We start from the raw sequence: 19,752 nt of genomic DNA on the forward strand, positions 1-19,752 counted from the left end.
ATCAGTCATCAGACTGGAATACACAGGGTTTGTCGGCATGCCGCCTTAATCCAATTGCTCATCTCGAGCCTCCGTGCATACACCTTATATCTGACCCGCACCAGGTATGTTGGCCTACAACATATAGCAGGACCACCTCAACCTATCCCACTACCATATGGCTATCCCATGTAAGGTGTCGTGGGAAAAACCTAAAGAAATCATTCATAAGTACTAAATTAGTACAAAAACAAAAATGACTTATTTTGCAACAAAAAAACCATTAAGGACTAAATGTGTACAAAAATATTAAGGACTAAATGTGTACAAAATGAGAAATATATTAACATATTAAGTCATTTTTACCGGCTAACCTGGAGTAACAGGTCATAAGGACTAAATGTGTATGTACAGCTTAACAAATTGAAGGGGTAAATGTGGACGAAAATAAAAGTCAATGACTAAATGTGTACAAATCAAAAGTAGATTATCCTTTTAAGTCATTATCCCTTTTATTTTTAGGACGGACCAAATCCACAATAAAAAAAAAATGCTAAAAACTAAAACCCAAGAAAAAAAAACTGCAAACTACAGGGATTATTTTTGCTATTTTATCTAAAAATAACAAACATGCAAACGTTTCTCTTCTTTTGGGTCTTAAACATCTATTACTACAACTCCAAGGGTCTCATTTGAAAGTTAAATAGGGGTTTAAATTGTAAACGCTGTTAAAAGCCGGATAGGATTTCACTTTCCTTCAACGAAACAGAACTCCATAAAGAAAGCAAGGAAACGAAGAAGACGCTCCCGCGGGTCCACCGGTTTTCCCGGTCACCATAACCCACCTACTCCACACAATACTGTACCCCCGCCACCACCTCCGCCGTCTGCCGCCTCTTAACTTACTCTTCAAACTCTACTCCGACCATTTCCCGACCAAAATTTAACAAGAAAATGGTAAGAAAATTCTCAAAACGTACAAACTTACGCTCATGTGTTGAAACGAATTTATTTCATCATTCAAATCAGTGATTGGGTTTCCATTTTCTCGAGCGATTTCTTCTTCTTCTTTTTTCTTTTTTCTTTTTAGTTTTTGGTAAAGTTGGAAAAACTATATACGGTTGCTTCGGAATTTTGTCTCTAGTTTCACCTTTCTACTGTGGTGTTTCTGTTTTTGAGATCTTATGTGAAGATGAAGGTATTTCTGTCTTACCTTTTTAGGGCATGAAGTTTTAACCAAAGAGTAACGTCTAGAACATTCCACATTAATTTAATAATTTCGTATCTGGGATATGTCAGGGAGGCGATTGTATTGGAAAATCTTTGAAAATTTTATTTTCTTGATTTCTAATACCATATCTGTGTAGAATTTGTTGTTATCGTTTCTCTATAAATACCCATGATTTGCATACATTTCATTGATCTTCCAAACCCCATATATATATTTCTGGTGAGCTATTCTTGTAGTTTGAATTCTTTATTCTAATTAAACAATACAGCTGTTCATTCCTTGATTTTACTTTTAAAAGTTTGATTTGTTTTGCCAAATGCCATGATAGAATTCTCTTTCTAATTGGGGTACAGATGCAGGGAATAACAACTATATAAGATTAAAAAAAAATTAGCATTTTTTTTAGATTAAGACCCGTTAAAGTTTATGATTCTAATTCGATTATGATTTATGAACTCAGATTGTTTTCCACGATTCTTGAAGAAGCATGTCGATCAGTTAATCTTCAAAACTCCATCTGCTTCCCTGTTCGAAGATATGAATGATTCAATAAAAATTATCCGACCCGATTCATCTTTCTCCAATTTGCTCGAGCTAGCAGCTAATAATGACGTAGACGGATGTAAGCAATCAATCACTCGTATTCCTTCCGCCATTAACGAAGTGGGACTCTGGTATGGGCGTCAAAGAAGCTCAAAACGTATGTTAATGGAGCATAGAACTCCATTGATGATCGCTGCAACTTATGGTAGTCTTGATGTTGTAAAGTTAATACTTTCTTTTACAGAGGTTGATGTAAATAGTTCTTGTGGCCTCGATAAAACAACCGCTCTTCACTGTGCCGCTTCCGGTGGTTCTTCTAACGCTTTTGACGTCATCAAGATTTTGTTAATTTCCGGCGCCGACCCTGATTTAGTCGACGCCGATGGTCGTCGTCCTGTTGACGTTCTTCTCGTTCCTCCAAATCTACCAAACCTGAAGATTTCACTTGAAAAATTGCTTAAAAATGATGGATTTTGGGTTGAACAAGAAGATGATTTTACTTGTTTCAAATCAAATGAGAAAAAGGAATACCCAATTGACCCGTTTTTTCCCGATTTAAAAAGCGATGCTTATTCAACCGACGAGTTTCGAATGTTTGCGTTCAAGATTCGGCCATGTTCACGAGCTTATTCGCATGATTGGACTGAATGCCCGTTTATTCATCCGGGTGAAAGTGCAAGAAGACGTGACCCGAGAAAAATCCATTACAGCTGTGTTCCATGCCCCGATTTCAAGAAAGGACAGTGTCGACGTGGCGATCTCTGTGAGTTCGCTCATGGAGTTTTTGAATGCTGGCTTCACCCTGCTCAATACAGGACTCGTCTCTGTAAAGATGGAACCTTTTGTGCTCGAAGGGTCTGTTTTTTTGCTCATACGCCTGAAGAACTCCGTCCGCTGTATGTTTCTACAGGTTCCGCCATGCCCTCACCACGAAGTTCTCCGGCTGCCGCCTCCACCATGTCACCGCCGTTTTCTCCACCACCTATGTTGCAGCTGCACGGTGGCAATCTTCAGGCAAGCCGACTGAGATTGTCATTTAACGCTAGAGATGTTCACGCGGAGGAGCTTAAGCTGCTTCTTGACCTTGAAATGCATCAGCGGCAGCAGGCGGCGGTGAACCTTTTCTCGCCGGTGAACACATTTTCGCCAAAGGGTTATGAGTATTGGGGTTCGCCTAGGGGAATGGAGCAACAGCAACCTCACTTGCCCCCTTTTAGCCCACAGTTTTCGAAATGGGATTATGCGAAAAAGGTGGACTGGTCGGTGAACGGAGGTGAACAAGCTCCGGCGAGAAGGTTGCAGGTCACTGAGCCTGATGTTTCATGGGTCCAGTCTCTGGTGAAGGAACCACCACCGCCGGTTGCTGCGGTGGAACCGCCGGAGACTGAAAAGAACGATCATGCGGCTTTGGGAGCATGGCTCGAAAACATGCAGCTTGATCAGATTGTTGCCTAGCATACATCGGTCAAAGTCAAACTGGAGCAAGCTAAGGAGTGAAAGGTAATTTCATTTATCTATTTATTATTAATTATTAATTTTTTTGTTGTTCCACAAGAAAAAAAAAAGATATCAAGAGGTTGGAAATTCTTTTCTCTAAGATTTGACTTTTGCTTTCTAAAGACCCAAGATTTCATGGAATTCAGTTGAATTCTTTGTATTGTTACACATATTTTTAAACACAAACATAAATACAAATTGATCGTCTTTTAAGTTTACACTTTGTTTCTTTGCACTTTGTTTCGTTGTCAAAGGGCATGTATGTAGTGAACTAATTTTTCAATGAAATAATTGTACTTTGTGCTTATAACATGTACAACAGACGATTAATGTTGGAATTCATTGTATTTTATCTTGTTTATCGGGATGCCGAGTATTTTTTATATAGTTATAATAAAGTGGCGTCGTTTTCGTGATGGTAGGATAGGGTTGATGATGTGTTCCATTTGGTTAAAAAGAAAAGAAATTATTGTTGGGACAGAAAGTGATTGAATTTGGTAGTTTGGTTGTTTTTGATGATGTACAATCAGTAATCAACAGATCAACATCAATCTTCCAATACCTTCATATCTCGTAATTTAATATTCTTACTTTTAATTTATTGGCATTATTTTTGTCACAAATAAAGAATTGAAAAAACTCATATCATATGGTTAACCTACATTATAATTTAAAATAAACATCATATTATTATTCTTTTAAATTTGACTTCAAATTAAATAGCATCTCTAATACTATTTAACTTTTTCTATAGTTTTTTCTTTTAATTTCTTTTATAAATTTAATTAATTTATCCCCAACTATTAAAATGTTCTATAAAACCTCCACATATATATTAAAATTTACTATTACTATAACTAATAATGTATTTGTTATGGTTTGTATTAAAATTTATTATGATTTGTAATATATATATATATATATATATATATATATATATATATATATATATATATATATATATTCCAAAACTTTAATATAATTGAAGGAGTAGTATGACATTAGTGAAGACAAAGACCTTAGATGATCAAACCAATATTATATATTGACTACATAATATATATTATATTGAGTGATCAATAAAAAAACAAAATATAACAAAATATGATATACATTTCAGTAGGGCTGAGTGCTTACTAAAAAAAATAAATAATAATAAGTCAGAAAAAAAGTCCCTATTATTAAAGATGCCCTCTTGACACAATTTTGGATAAACAATGTCGAGCATTTTTAGTTATATTTCTTTATCTGCATCAAGCAATTCAAATTAAAAGTATATACTATAGGTAAAAAGAAAATGACAAATGGGTCGATATCGTTCAATGTGTATTTTGAATTTATAATACCTTCATCTGTTTTATTATTGATAATATAAAATTTATAATTACATTGGACTTATTAACTTATGATAAAGTTTTGAATAAAAAGTAATTTAGGTCAATCCATTAAGCTTTAGAAAATATTATCCTCTTTGGTAAAACTAATTGATAAATTTATAACAACGTACTTCACTTTCATGCATGACCTATAAGTTGTTATTTGTTATTTTGCTGGTCTTGGAAGGATATGCCTTTATTTATAACTATTTCTCATTTCAGTCTTATCTCATGTATCTTTTAAATTTAATATGTGTGTAAAAGAAGTATTAAAATATTAAGTTTTGTGCTGCATACTGCTTTATTATTATATAGTGCAATTTATTTGCTTTTGTATAATGGGAATCTGGTCGATGAGGTGGATGCCAAAACAAGAGTTGGTGGGATTATTTTGGAGATGTTTTTGGTTTTGTGTCTTTATCAGCTTTATTTATTGACAACAATATATCGTACATTTTTTTTCTCTTCGAAGAAATATGAAATGCATATTGACAAGGCCACAAAGCTGTATACTGTATAGATTAACATAATAAATTTAAAATAATGGTAAACAATGCGTGAGTTGATAATTTACACGTAATCTGTGACCTAATTTTGTGGGTTGTTCATAAATTACATTTGTAAGAAATATATTTATCATAGGTTATGATATCTTATTGAACGTGAGAGGTGATGGCAGCCTTGATGCATCATGGTGCCTACTTTTCATGCTCTCGCTATTTTATATAAAAGTTAACACCGCAAAACAAAAATACTAATCATATATTATAACCACGCAAGCTATCAAAACTATGTTGAATTTAAAGTATAAAAGTATATGTTTGTAACATCTGTTATTTGAGGCTAAGATATTTGACATGTAAGTATGAAGATGCCATCAAATGATGTTCATTTGTGACCTTGAATTGTGTAACTGGAGGTTACTGAATCACTAAGGTAACCTTCCAAAACAAATAAATGTTGCTATTTTAGCGTGTTGCATGTATCTAAGTGTTGGAAAGTGTTGGGTATATCTAAGTGTCGAGCCTATCCAGGTTTTGAGCCTATTAAAGGTAAATTTCACACCATGATTATAAGAGAATGGATGTTGAAGAAATACCCCCTTCATAGTTCAGTTCCAATACATGATAAAACTCAGTAGTGTTCAAGGTTACATTGCTACCGTTTAGCTGCTTCTTGAGTTCGTACGACAAAGAGCTTCAAAATTGTAGTTATTCTCCTAGCCTTTGGTTAATGGAATGATAACGAAGAAGACAACCTTCTTATCACGGATATATCACATTTAATGATACATTGAATTACTTATGTGACCTTTAACTTTTTCTTTTGTCTAATTTATTTAAATGTCAATTTAGCTAAGAAACCGGTTCAACCCGTTAAATGTCTATAAGTGATGTAACTGACATCAATTAGTTAAGATTAATGGCCAACGGTAAAAAAAAAAAAAAAAAAGTTAGATGACCAAATCAAAACAAAACATAACGTTAATGACTTAAAATGTATCATACTTTGTTTTATATTCATATTTGAGCAACAATGTTTTTTTTGTTTATATTTGACCATTGAAATTATTTTTCGTATTAAAAAAAAGATAATATTAATATATTATCGGTTGTTACAGGTGATATTATTTTTTTAGCATATAAAACAAAATTTAAGCTAAATATGAACAGAAAACAAAAATATTACCTTTTGAATCATTAACCCTGATTTGTCATGCCTAAATGTCTTATTTAATTAGGCTCATTTATTATACTATACTAACGATTCATTCAATATATTTAAGAAAAAAATATGGTATAATTATAACATTCTATAGTTGCTGTGGGTCACTATGAGTATAAGCCGTGTAGGTGTGTTCCTCAAATCGTGTGTTTGCTTTGTTGTTTACTATTCTTGGAAAATTAATATTTGATAGCGCATCTTTAACTTTTGTTTAATATTGTCGGGCATCCATACTCTTACGAGGAATACATATACTAAATACAAGTATTTTGTTAATGATAAATGATTATGTGTATTATTGGATAAAAGTCATATAATAAATTTAAAACTAAGAATAAAAGGGTTACAGATCAAAAGTAGCATAATACATCTAATTGATTTAAAATGTATTATTATTTCTTGAAAAGTTTATAATAAGACTTTAAATGAAAATTTTTCATTAAACATGTTTTGCAGTTATATTAAATTAAGCAAGTGAGTTGATTTCATACAAGAAAGGATCAAGAAGTAGAGTATGGGCTTGGGCCTTGGGCTAGTAGTAGTGTTGAACTATTTATGTCTAATGTAAAGGTGATAGGAAATTTAAACTATAGGGGTGAATATGTAAATAGTGCATTCTAAATTATTATTTTCTACACAGCAGCATCATCCAACTATAGCTCGATGAAAAAATGCTCAGAACAACAATGGCCGCTCTGTTTCACCCCACCACCAAGCTGTACTCTTTACCCCTCAAGGCTTTCTTCTCACACTCGATTCACAAACCCCGGCGGTTAATAATTCGACAAAGCTACCCTCGAGCTGTTAGAACGACCTTATCCATCAACACACCTCGTTCTCTATCATCTACAGCAGTTCCCCAAATTTCGAATGACACAATTTCAGATTTGGACAACAGTTACTTGTCTTGCTCAATGCCCAATAGCAAGCGCCCTCTCAAAATTGCTGTTCTTCTCAGTGGTGGCGTTGATAGCAGTGTCGCCCTTCGCCTCCTCCACGCAGCCGGACACTCCTGCACCGCTTTCTACCTTAAAATCTGGTTCCAAGTGCGTAAGCTTTTCTTTTGATTGCACGCATATACGAATAAACCCATTCACGTTTATGACCACAATGTCTGGTTTTGAATATAAACCTAATTTTTTGGCTATCTTCAAATTCAACCTGTAAGTATTTACAATTTTGTTCATCTCTTTTCGGATGGCGCATCTGCTCCAATTCAGTAGTTTGACATCGAAAATGAACAAAAATCCCCTCTCTTATCGGTTTCTTACTTTCGTATTTCCTTTTTACTTTTACCTTTCTGTTTGTCTATTTGGCATTTTGAAGTTTGAAACCTATAATTCCTTAGCTAGTTCTGGTACTGAATTTGTTCGTAGGAAGATTTCGAGAACTTTTGGTCTGAATGTCCATGGGAAGAGGATTTGAAGTATGCAAAAGCTGTTTGCAATCAGGTTGCCTTCTTCACCTTCATATTATCCATCTCATTTCATCTTCAGATTTCATTTAGGGCTTAACTGGATTTGAAGGCTCAAAAACACTTCCCTGCTTTAAGAAATGAAGTTCTCAATTCTATCACTTAAATCCCTGATTACGTGATCTTGTTCTTTGTTTCTTCCAAGATTTGTTTTAACAAATTTGCTTCAGGTTGATGTACCACTAGAAGTTGTTCATCTGACAGATGAATATTGGGATAAAGTGGTAAGTAACACCCCTCTTGATGCATTTTCTCATCATCATCATCATCATCAATGGAACTTATTACTTACAATGTTGCAGGTTTCTTACCTTATTGATGAGTATAAACGTGGTCGTACGCCTAACCCCGATGTTCTTTGCAACACAAGAATCAAATTCGGTGCCTATTTTTTGTAATCATGCTGCTTGCTTTCATCTTTGATGAACCCATTTGGCATTAATTTCACTTTTTATCTCTAGGTGCGTTCATGGATGCCATCAGTAACATGGATTTTGACTTTGTTGCTTCTGGACATTATGCAAAAGTTATTCATCCCATTACAGATGAAACCAATGAGCTTTCATTTCTTCAACTCTCAAAGGATATGGTAAATAAATACTTTTCCCTTTTTTCGTTTATTCACTGTCACTGTCACTAAGGATAAATCTTGGAATTTCAGTTAAAGGATCAGACCTATTTTCTTTCATATCTCTCACAAGCTCAGCTTAAAAGGCTAGTGCTTCCTCTTGGATGTATTCCAAAAGTAAGTTTGCTTTATGAAAAAACAGAATTTATGAATCTACTATTTAAATATCGATTAATTCTCCTATCAAATCATCAGGATGAAGTCCGAAGGCTTGCCCGAAAATTTGATTTGCCTAACCAAGAAAGAAAGGATTCACAAGGAATATGCTTTCTTGGAAAGGTATGTTTGCTAACAAAAATCCCAACTTTGGAGATGATATAATAATATATATATATATTTCAAGTGGGGATTTATGTAATTATACAGATTAAGTTCAGTGAATTTGTGGGAAGACATATTGGTGAAAAAGAAGGTATACTATTGGAAGCTGAAACAGGGGATTTTTTAGGAAGTCATAGGGGCTTTTGGTTTTACACAATTGGTCAACGCCAAGGTTTGGGTCTTGCAGGAGGACCATGGTAATTTCCTACCTTTTATTATGTAAAAATCTTTAAAGATTTGTAAAAATACATGTGTCCATGCAGGTATGTTGTTGAGAAAGATGTAAAAAACAACGTGGTTTTTGTATCAAGAAATTATTATTCTGTTGATAAAAGAAGGCGATCATTTCGTGTTGGATCCTTTAGGTGGATCAGTGGATCTCCTCCTCACAATCTGAACCACTTAAGATGCAAGGTAAACCTTGAAAGACTGATTCTTATTTAGACATGACTTAATGCAGAAAGGAAGACTTAATAGAAAATTTGACATTTACAAGTTTTTTATAGGTTCGACATGGCCCGGTTTTCTATGATTGCAGTTTGCATATAGAAAAAGATGGTAATGAAAACATTGGCACTGTTCAATTACCTGAAGATGATCAGGGTCTGGCAGCTGGACAATTTGCAGCTTTTTATGAAGAAGAGGTTTGTGTGGGGTCAGGGGTAATTTTGGAATCATGGGATGATAAGGGATTTCCTGTTTGTGACAAGGCTCGTGATATTGCAAAAATGGAAGATAAGTCTAAGCTTGGTAAACCTGTTAAGATCAAACCAAAACCTGAAGATTGTTTGAGGGATTCGGTTGTGAGATTAGTTTAGGTCTTATAAATTTGTATGTTAAATAGGAACAAATTAATTTACAAAAGGGCAACATTTTTGTTAGTTGATTGATAAATCCTGAAGGCAGTGGTCTTGTTGTATATGGTATAAGCTGTATATGTATTCGTTAATGTTTAACCATATAATGTTTTTAAGAAATGCAAGTTTTACACATCTTATTAAAAATCAGGCTTTATATATGTAATGTCACATCTTTTTGTTTGGTGAGGATGAATAGATAAAAAGGAAAAAACATGAAGATGAAGATGTGATTCCTCTTGTAATAGTTTGATTGGATATTTATTTAATGTTATAGAAAACTCGAGTATCAATTAATTGTTGGGAAAATCATCTATAGGGGTAACATAGTTTTCAATTTTTTATATGATTAGTCCTTATTGTTTTTTTCTTGTAAAATAAGCCCTTTAACTTGTTTTGTACACATTTAGTTTGTAATGTTTTCTTTTGTTGCAAAATAACTTACTTTTTTTCATACACATTTAGTTTCTATGATTTTTTTTTTTTTTTTTTTTTTTTTTTTTTTTTTTTTTTTTAAAGGTTTTGTTCATGTGGCAACTTATGTAGGACAATAATTAAATGACGTGTTCTCACAAATGACTATTCATTTCACTTGTACCAATAATTTAATTCACGAATCGGTCAAATAATGGTGATGCCTTAGTTTTTTCCAAGAAGAAAATGTTTTCGGCTTCAGTTTCATCTATCTCAATAGCAGACAATGAGATTCCTTGTGATTGTTTTCTCCAAACTCAAATTCGGACTTCTAAAACAAAATAACACCCTGAAAAAAGTTTAAAGGCTTCCCTAATTCCTTTTTTTTTTTTTTTTTTTTTTTTGCAAAAGGTTTATTTTATTCTTTTCAAATTGATCCTTAATTTTAATTTTAAATATGGGTTTGTAGTTGTTAAAGACGAGGTTTTTTGTTCTTGTGTGTAACCCAAAAAGACTACTATTATTATTAATAGTATAACCAACTGCTATGATTGTGGATACTACTTCCAACAATTGAAATCATTATTGGCTAATATTCACCGGATGTAATGTAGTTTTTTTAAAGAGGTCTGATGTAATTTAGTTGGTATTGATATCGAATGAAATTTGTATTGGTATTAAATATAGTTGGTATTGTATTATCATAATTACTAATGTCAATAGTACAATGTTATTATCAAAACCAAGACAAGTAACACATGATTTAGAAGAGCCACGTATGAGAATACTCAATGTTGCAAAACTCGTTAGTCGTTCCCACGGCGGCTGACTAGCGCCTAGCAAATATTCGGTCTAGGCGGAAAATACTCAGAGTGGATAAATTTGATCAAATTACCACAACTGACGAGTCTGAACTAATCCATTACAAAACTTATACAGCGAGAAACTGAGAATTAAAATCTATTCAATGTAAGAACCAAAAAAAACTTAAAATCAGATAGTCAGAAAAATGGAAATTAGAGAATGTTTGCGCACGCATTAAGAAAGAAAAGATGAAAGAGTATATGTACGGTTAGGTAGGTTATCAACATGAAAATTAAAACCCTTTCTCCAATGATTCTTTCTTTAGCCGCCCTTGTTTTCCTTCCGTCCATAACAAAAAAACAAAAAACAAAATTCCGACGAGAACCAGAATCACGAGAATGCCGGCGACAGAGATGAGTTGGAGGCGCAGAATGTCGGCGACGACGATGAGCCGTTGCAGGCACCACCGACGCTAAGAAACGACATTATCCGAAATATTTCTGGGTGTAGAGTTAGCATCCTTGTTAACGAACGTAGATCGATTTTGGGAGGCTGAAATCAGTAACAAGCTACAACATCTCAGAGGGGTTGATAGTGCAAATTAAGCGTAGGGTAACACGGTTCCTAAGTCCTAACGTTTGATATTATGTCGTTTATTCAACATGACGCAACTTCGCATCATGACACGCTACTTGATTTTGGTGATTATAGAAAATGTAGAGACTTAGCAAATTTGTATGGAGGAATAATTCTGTGTTTTTCTATATTGATTTTGAAAACGAGTACATACATTTATACAGGTACTAACACAACTAACTCTTTTATCTACATCCTATTAACAAGGAATACAACAACCACTCCTATTCTTCAGCTCTTGCCAACATTCCCCCTCAAGGTGGAGAATGTATATCCTTCATTCCCAGCTTGTCAAGAAAGCTATGAAATACTCTCTCACACACTACCTTCGTTAGCATATCTGCAAGTTGATCCTCAGAGCTTACATGTGGAAGCTCCACAGTATTTCTTTCTAGGTGATCTTTAATAAAATGTCGGTCAATCTCCACTTTGTCCTGTCATGTTCTATAGGATTATTGGCAATCTTCACTACTGATTTATTATCACAATATAGCTTCATGGGTGATCTTAAGGAGACCCCTAGATCTCTTAGAATCCGCTTTATCCATAACAATTCACAAATGCCATGAACCATTCCTCTATACTCAGCTTCGTACTTGACCTTAAGACCACCTTTTGTTTCTTGCTTCTCCATGTGACTAAGTTACTACCAACAAAGGTGAAATAACCTGAAGTGGACTTCCCATCACTTCAATCTCCACCCTAATCCGCACCTGTAAAACCACTAACATGGTGGTCTTGATTTTTAAAAAAAATATACCCTTTCCTGGAGATGATTTAAGATATGTCAAGATCCCGTATACTGCCTTCATATGAGTTTCGCTTGGCGCATGCATGAACCGGCTGACTACAGACACAACATAAGTTATGTCTGGTCTCGTGTGAGATAAGTAGATCAATTTTCCTACTAACTTTTGATACCGATCTTTATTTGCTGGAATTTGATTGGGAAGTATCTCCAAATGGTGATTTGCTTTGATAGGGGTGTCTGTCGGTTTACAATTCAACATCCCAGTCTCTACTAAGTGATTCCTTTGATTCATTGATATTCTTGCCTTTGATCTTGCCACCTCAATCCCTAAGAAGTATTTCAAACTTCCTAGATCCTTCAACTCGAATTCAGTGGCCAATACTCTTTGGAGATTCTTCATTTCAACATTATCATTTCCTATCACTACCATGTCATCAACATAAACAATTAGGGCAGTCTCCTTCCCATTGTTCGCCTTCACAAACACAGTGTGATCAACATCACTTTGCTTATATCCAATTTTCCTCATAAATGTTCAAAACCTTCCAAACCATGCACGTGGGGATTGTTTAAGTCCATACATGGCTTTCTTAACCTTGCACACCTTCCCTTAACATTTAATACCCGATGGAGGATCCATATAGACTTCTTCAAGATATCCGTTGAGGAACGCATTCTTTACATCAAATTTCTTAAGGGGCCATTCTTCGTTTGCAGCAATTGAAAAAAGAATTCTAATGGTATTGATTTTCGCCACCGGAGCAAATGTGTCACCATAATATATTATATACTTTTGTGTATAGCCCTTTGCTACTAATTTGGCCTTATATCTGTCAATGTTCCCGTTTGAGTCCAATTTGATAATGTAAATCCACCTACACCCCACAATCTTCTTTCCACTTGGAAGTCTCACTAGTTCCCACGTCTGATTCTTTTGAAGTGCCTTCATTTCCTCATTCATTGCATCCTTCCACCTTCCACCACCCAAGGCTTCTTGTACATTATTCGGAATTGAGATAGTGGTTAAATTTTCTACCAGAAGTGCATGTGTTTTTGCCAACCTATGATGCGAAACATAGTTAATGATTGTGTATTTTCCTCTTGCCTTCACGTCTGGTTGATATTGTTTCTTTGGTTTCCCCCAATAGCTTCTTATGGGGTATCTCTGTACACCTCCTGTTTCAAGATCAACCTCTTCCTCTTCAAGGAGATATCATCATTTCGTTGTTCATTTTCCTGCAAAACAGACACATCTGGTATTGTATTACCAGTTTCGTTAGTATCTTCAATCACTTGATTATGCTCCTGTTCAATAACTGGTTCGTCGGTGACTTCAGTTTCGTCAGTATCCACCTCTTCGTTGGTGTTACTATCTTGCTGTTGTTCATTAGTATCATCCCTTACGATTTATGGGTTGGTGTTACTATCTTGCTGTCGTTCAAAGATTTCAAAAAACTCACTCTGGTTGGGACTTTGTTCATTTGGGTTCTCTTCATGACATCTCTCCCCCTGAAGCGGACCTCTATGATCAAAGTATGGTATAGTTTCATGGAACGACACATCACGAGTGACATATAACTTTCCACTTTGGGGATCAAGACATTGGTAACCCTTCTTATAGTCCGCATACCCTATAAAGAAGCATCGAATGGCTCGTGGTTCAAGTTTACCTATACTTTGATGAACATAGACCGTGCACCCAAAAATTTGAGGTTCAAGATTTTGTTTTGGCGCAATTTCTATGAGGTCATGTAGTTTTTGTAGAGGAGTTTTGAATTCAATGACCCTTGAAGGTGTACGATTCATGATATAGGCAGCAGATCGAACTGCTTCCCCCCAGTACTTGTGTGGTACTATCATATCAAAGAGGGAAGCCTGAACAATTTCGAGGATTGATCTATTTCGACATTCAGCAAGTCCGTTCTGTTGTGGACTTTGTGAACAAGAAGTTTGATACCGTATCTGTGACCTCCCCAAAATCTCGGCCAGAAAAGACTGATTTTCATTTATGCTTTTAAATAATTTCAGAGTAAATCCTTTTGATTTGAAAGAGTTGCGGAATTTGTTCCCAAAACAAAACATGATAAAATAATATTTATCAAAGCATTTCATCAAGAGATGCATTTTCATTATAATCAAAACTCGGGATGTCATGTTCCAATACAGACCATAAAGCATAAACGATAACATTACAAGTCATTCAACAAATATATACATATACAGATTTGCAAACAAAACAACAAGATGATCCATCCATCTTACGCCCTTGTGCCACTTCCTGTAATACAAATAAAACTGAGTGGGTCAAGCTTGGGAGCCTGGTGAGCATATAGGGTTTTCAACCCACAATAAATAAGTTATATTTAATTTCACCAACCAATCACTATCCCGATTACCCATTCCCGTTATCCTCACTTTACGTCCCTAAAACAACATCTATCTCAAGGGACCTAATCTAGGATTTTCATCAGGACGGACATCACTGCGAAGGGTTTTCCTCAACAATAGATATCCTAAAGGCAACCATGAGGGGGATAGAGTACACCGGTGAAAACATCGTTCACAACACCTACAGGTTATGAACCTGCTAGCGTTCCACTGGACTGTCTAGAAGGAGTCCGTGGTCGTTATCCATACTCTGCTGAATAACTAGATCAACAACAACAACATCGAGGCCTCTCATCTGTTTATTACACACCAACTATCTACCTATGTTCTACCCAACATATTAGTAGATAAGAATATATATTTTCATACATAGTTAAAACCTGCATATCATTTTCATTCAATATATATTCCACATAACAGATGAGGCATACCACATAACACATATTCCATAGAAAACAATTCAAATCTATGAGATAGAATAAAGTGAATATCCATTCACTCATACAATCACAAAATATACACATAACAAGTATATCGCATAAAATACTTAATAGTTACTTGTTAGAAGAAAGTAACTGCACCCTCACACATATAAACCACAATTTACTTAATACACTCAAACCGCACTTGTATTATTATCGTGTTTATGAAAGGTAGTATACACTCACTTGATCAAAAGATGATCGGACAACACTACGACTTGCAGAAGTAGTAATCCACAGCAGATCTGGAAGATCTCCACAAAAATCGAACTTCTCGCGGGCAGAGCTTCGGCTCGGGAACCGCACTTCTCGGGATCTTCGGGATCTCGGGACTTGCCTCAGGGCTAGAGTATGATACCGGGGCTTCGGGGTATTTCTGGCACGCAAAACGATGCAAAACGGGAGAGAGAAGAGAAGAAATGAACAAAAACTCTCGGCTGCCCTCGCAAGCCTTTTATAGGGGCTGAGCCTCGCACGTACGCGGGGCGTACTGGTCCGTGAAACGTTATTGCTTACGTATCTGAAGCCACTTGCTGCGATGTCGACACCTTCGGAGTACGCGGGGCGTACACGAGTACGTGGCGCGTACCTCAGATCGGACTGGTGACTCCCCCTTCGGATAATGCCGGATTTTCAATTAAAAATAAATACAAATTAATTATCAAACTTCGGAAATTCATATCTTCTTCATACGAACTCCGTTTTCGACGTTCTTTACATCCACGCGAAGGTGAGACTATGCTCTACAAATTTCGTTTAGACTTCGTCGGCTAATTTTGATTTTATTTTTATTATTTATTTTTAATAGGCCGCGACAGAAAAACTTTGTTATAAATTCATAACTTCTTTGTTTGACGTCCGTTCTCGCCTAACTTTTTATCGCTTCGATACCAACAATGAGATCTTCGATTCTCATTTAGATTGCTTCGTCTAAAAACCGCTCGATCTCAAATCGAGTATTTCAGGCTGCACACCGCTAAGTCGAAACTTCGATAAATCATAACTTCCTCATACGAAGTCAGATTTGGGCGTTCTATATATATTCGGAAACCTCGTTTCAACTACTACAACATTAACCAAAGATATTAAGTTTATTTTACACTTAAATTTTGACGCTTATTTTTATTCTTAATTAATCAGACCATATAATTAAGCAATTAAGCACAAAACACATAATACTCAAATAATAGATTCTTATTATATCAAAATGGGTTACAAGGTTAACCTAGACTATTACATGGATAAAAACGGCAAGCCCGGAAACACAGGCGTTACAGTATCAAATTTTTTTTACAAAATTTTTTCATCTCCCAACTAACATACTCACCCCCATTATCTGATTGTAGAGTATGAATCTCTCTCTTGTACTCAGTTTTTATGAACTTATGTAATTCTGTAAAGGCTTTGAACACCTCTCCTTTGTGTTTGAGGAGAGATATCCAAATCATACGTGTGCATTCATCTGTAAACGTAACAAAGTAACGAGCACCACTTGGGGTCTGGATTGGTGCAGGACCCCATACATCAGAGTGAATTGTCATGAATGGTACCAAATTTTTCTTATCACTAGGAGAGTAAGATATTCTTCTATTTTTCAATAATTCACATATCCCACAACTAAATTCATCATCTGATACATTCAAAAACAAATTTGGTTTAAATTTTCTAAGATAACTAAAGGATAGATGGCCAAGTCTACGATGCCATAACATGTCCATAGCTTTATTCGCTTGAGTTACTCCTACATGATTTGCTTGACTTCGATAGTCTTCTTCCAGATAGTATAGCCTCCCCCTCCTAGTACCATAGCCACGAATCTGGTGTGTCACAATGTCCTGAAATACATAGTTATTCGGCCAAAAAGTAACATAGTAGTTTAGAGTTTCGGTAATCTGATTAACTGATAGTAAATTTGATGACAACGAGGGAAGTACTAAGACTTTGTTAAGCTCCATAGAGCTAGACACTTTCACAGTGCCTTCAGCTGTGACATTTTCAACTTCACCACTATCTGTGTAAATGTTCATTTGTTTAGGAATATGTGATGTAGTTAAGTTCTCAAGGTTATTTGACATATGATCTGAGGCTCCAGTATCGATTATCCACTCATTACTATGAGTATTTTTATATTGAGACATACCAGAACTAGTGGAGGTGTGTGCTGCCATAGGAGGGGTTACCTCCTGAGTCTCAGAGGTCGAGGTTGCTACCATAGCTTGTCCGACTTTCGTTCTTGGCTTTTTTGAAAAATCCCACCAATCTGGGTAGCCAATTATCTCATAGTACCTGGATTTAGAGTGTCCTTCTCCATAGTGAGTGCATTTGAAGGTGTTTCCTCCTCCTCCTTTTCCATTAAAGCCCTTTCCTTTCGCAGTTTGGTTTCTGTTGCAACATGAACCACACTATCTGGTTCAACAGGTGAGTCTTCCATGGCTTGTCGCTGACTGGAGTCTTTCCTGATGTAAGCATATCATGCTTCAATACTGAGTGGTGGGTCTTTCCATAAGCATTCACCTCTTGCCTAATTGAATTAAGAATCCAATACAGCTAAGAAGATGTGGACACGGAACCTTGACAACATCTTGTTAGCCACAACAACTTCATCAACTGTTTCTGCATCTCCCTCCAATCGTGTATCAATTTCCTGAAAAAGGCTCACTAATTCGTTATAGTAAGCTGGAAGAGGACGTCCGTTCTGGCGGGTGTTGAACGATTTCCGGTTCAACTCAAAACGTTGAGTTTCATTGGTTCCATCATAAAACGTTTTCGAAACTTCATTCCAAATCTCTGCTGTCGTCTTTAATCTAATAAACCTACGCATTAGGGTTGGACTCATGGAGTCAATCAACCAACTCTTCACTCGTTTGTTATCTGTCGTCCATACTTCAATAGCCTTTTTGTTCGTTGTGGGTTTCTCGGTTGTACCTGTGAGAAACCCTAATTTTTTGCGAGCACCAATTCGCATCTCCGTTAATTGGGACCACAGCGGGAAGTTTGTGTCATCGAGTGTGACATCCCCATTTTCACAGCCAGAAAATACCGATTTTGTTTATGCTTTATGAAAATCAGAGTACCTCTTTTAATAAAAATGTTGCGGAATTTGTTCCCAGTAAAACATGATAGATACGTTATCAAAGCATTTCCGAAGAAAAATATTTTTATTCATTTTAAAACATTTGGGATGTCATCGTTAATACAGAAACATAAGCATAAACAGAACTTACATTCATTATCACTAGTGATTTATATCTCCTTGATCTCTCAGTGTAATGTGACTTCATAACAACACATGTGATATAAATTAACTGAGTGGGTCAGGTTGGGAAACCTGGTGAGTACATAGGGTTTTCAACCCACAATAATATAATTATTATGTTTAAACAATTAAGCAATCAACCTAATTACCCATCCCCATTATCTTCTTTATTCTTAAGGATCTACCCTAAGAACCAGCTATTCCTCGTTCATTTATTCCTAAGGATCATCCTAAAGAATCGGCACGAAGTCCATTGTTGCCACGGTTTACACAACAGGCACTAAGTCTGCATAGTCACCAGGGGTTAGGCATCAAGTCTGCATGATCGCCAAGGTTTACACAACGGGCACTAAATCTACATAGTCGCCAGGGTTTAGGCATCAAGTCTGCATGATCGCCAATGTTTAGGCACCAAGTCTACATGGTCGCCAAGTTTTAGAGTACACCGGGTGAACACATCGTTCACAACACCTACAGGTTGCGAGCCTGCTAGTGTTCCACTGGACTGTCTAGAATAATTCGTGGTTGTCATCCTTACTCTGCTGAATGACGGGGCCATCGTTTGGGAAAAGGCTTCTCACATCGTCCACCTCTCACCCTCACCTCATGGTCTATAACACCTCTCAACTCATCATCAAACTCATATTCCATCTATTACATCTACCCATGTTTTACCCCAACATTATCGTAGATATAAAATACATATACAGTTTAAATCATTTAAAAATGTATAAAATCGTTCATCCAACATAGACAACAAGTATTCAGATAATATGCACACATAGCACGTAATTTATATAAAATACTTCATATCTATGTGTAAGATGAAAGTAACTATGCACTCACCTGAGAAGGTGGTGACTCGGTACTCGGACATCGCTTCGTTTACTTTAAAATAATTTCCTTCGACGAAACCTAGTATTATTACCACTACATTTTAGTCTAATATTTACCGTGACTAATTATTAGTCTTATTATTATTATTATATAAGCGTTTAAACAATACTTTCCAACCACTATGTACAGATAGGGGCCAGACAAAAAAACACCGGAGGGCAGGACCATTTTGGCATATAGCACTTCTGAAATCCAACAACCCTATGCGGCCCTTTAAACAAGATTCTCCGTACCGCGAGTAGTTAAAAAGATATTATAATGACACTTATATAAGTCATAATAATAGTTCAAATATTTATTATTAGTTCATAATAACAATATTAATTTTAAATATAAGCTATATTAAAATAGGGTAAACATAACTTACTTACAAGGGACTTTAGCTAGGAGTCGGGCTCTGCAGGGGCAGAACTTCGTCGCTGAATCTTTCTAAGAAAGATTCGTGCAGCGCTTCAGTGCTCATCTTACTATACTAAAAACTACAGAAAGTGAA

General features: G+C 35.7%; 2 protein-coding genes across 3 annotated transcripts; both read left to right on the forward strand.

Moving 5' to 3' along the window:
- The first annotated feature begins 720 nt into the window (after positions 1 to 720).
- LOC111899855 (zinc finger CCCH domain-containing protein 30) lies at positions 721 to 3,468 on the forward strand. Of its 2 annotated transcripts, none has more exons than XM_023895728.2 (2): positions 721 to 936; positions 1,671 to 3,468. In XM_023895728.2, the coding sequence occupies exon 2, from the start codon at positions 1,748 to 1,750 to the stop codon at positions 3,206 to 3,208; it is 1,461 nt and encodes a 486-aa protein (XP_023751496.1). In that variant the 5' UTR covers positions 721 to 936; positions 1,671 to 1,747; the 3' UTR covers positions 3,209 to 3,468. The 2 variants fall into 2 exon arrangements, with proteins under 2 accessions (XP_023751496.1, XP_042755305.1); XM_042899371.2 differs by lacking the exon at positions 721 to 936 and adding an exon at positions 1,015 to 1,429.
- A 3,501-nt stretch (positions 3,469 to 6,969) lies between these two features.
- LOC111899854 (uncharacterized) lies at positions 6,970 to 9,778 on the forward strand. Its single transcript, XM_023895727.3, has 10 exons — positions 6,970 to 7,397; positions 7,728 to 7,802; positions 7,996 to 8,049; positions 8,128 to 8,206; positions 8,287 to 8,414; positions 8,487 to 8,570; positions 8,649 to 8,732; positions 8,820 to 8,971; positions 9,038 to 9,188; positions 9,281 to 9,778. Exons 1-10 carry the CDS (start codon positions 7,023 to 7,025, stop codon positions 9,590 to 9,592), a joined length of 1,494 nt encoding a protein of 497 aa, XP_023751495.1. The 5' UTR covers positions 6,970 to 7,022; the 3' UTR covers positions 9,593 to 9,778.
- Positions 9,779 to 19,752: the final 9,974 nt, after the last annotated feature.

The sequence above is a fragment of the Lactuca sativa genome, chromosome 2, assembly GCF_002870075.4.
Source record: "Lactuca sativa cultivar Salinas chromosome 2, Lsat_Salinas_v11, whole genome shotgun sequence".
Classification (NCBI taxonomy): domain Eukaryota; kingdom Viridiplantae; phylum Streptophyta; class Magnoliopsida; order Asterales; family Asteraceae; genus Lactuca; species Lactuca sativa.

Coding starts and splice junctions, on each gene's coding strand:
- LOC111899854 (XM_023895727.3), top strand. CDS start 7,023: ATGCTCAGAACAACAATGGCCGCTCTGTTTCACCCCACCACCAAGCTG. Junction 8,733..8,819: donor GAATATGCTTTCTTGGAAAG/GTATGTTTGCTA, acceptor GTAATTATACAG/ATTAAGTTCAGTGAATTTGT. Junction 9,189..9,280: donor TGAACCACTTAAGATGCAAG/GTAAACCTTGAA, acceptor AGTTTTTTATAG/GTTCGACATGGCCCGGTTTT.
- LOC111899855 (XM_023895728.2), top strand. CDS start 1,748: ATGAATGATTCAATAAAAATTATCCGACCCGATTCATCTTTCTCCAAT.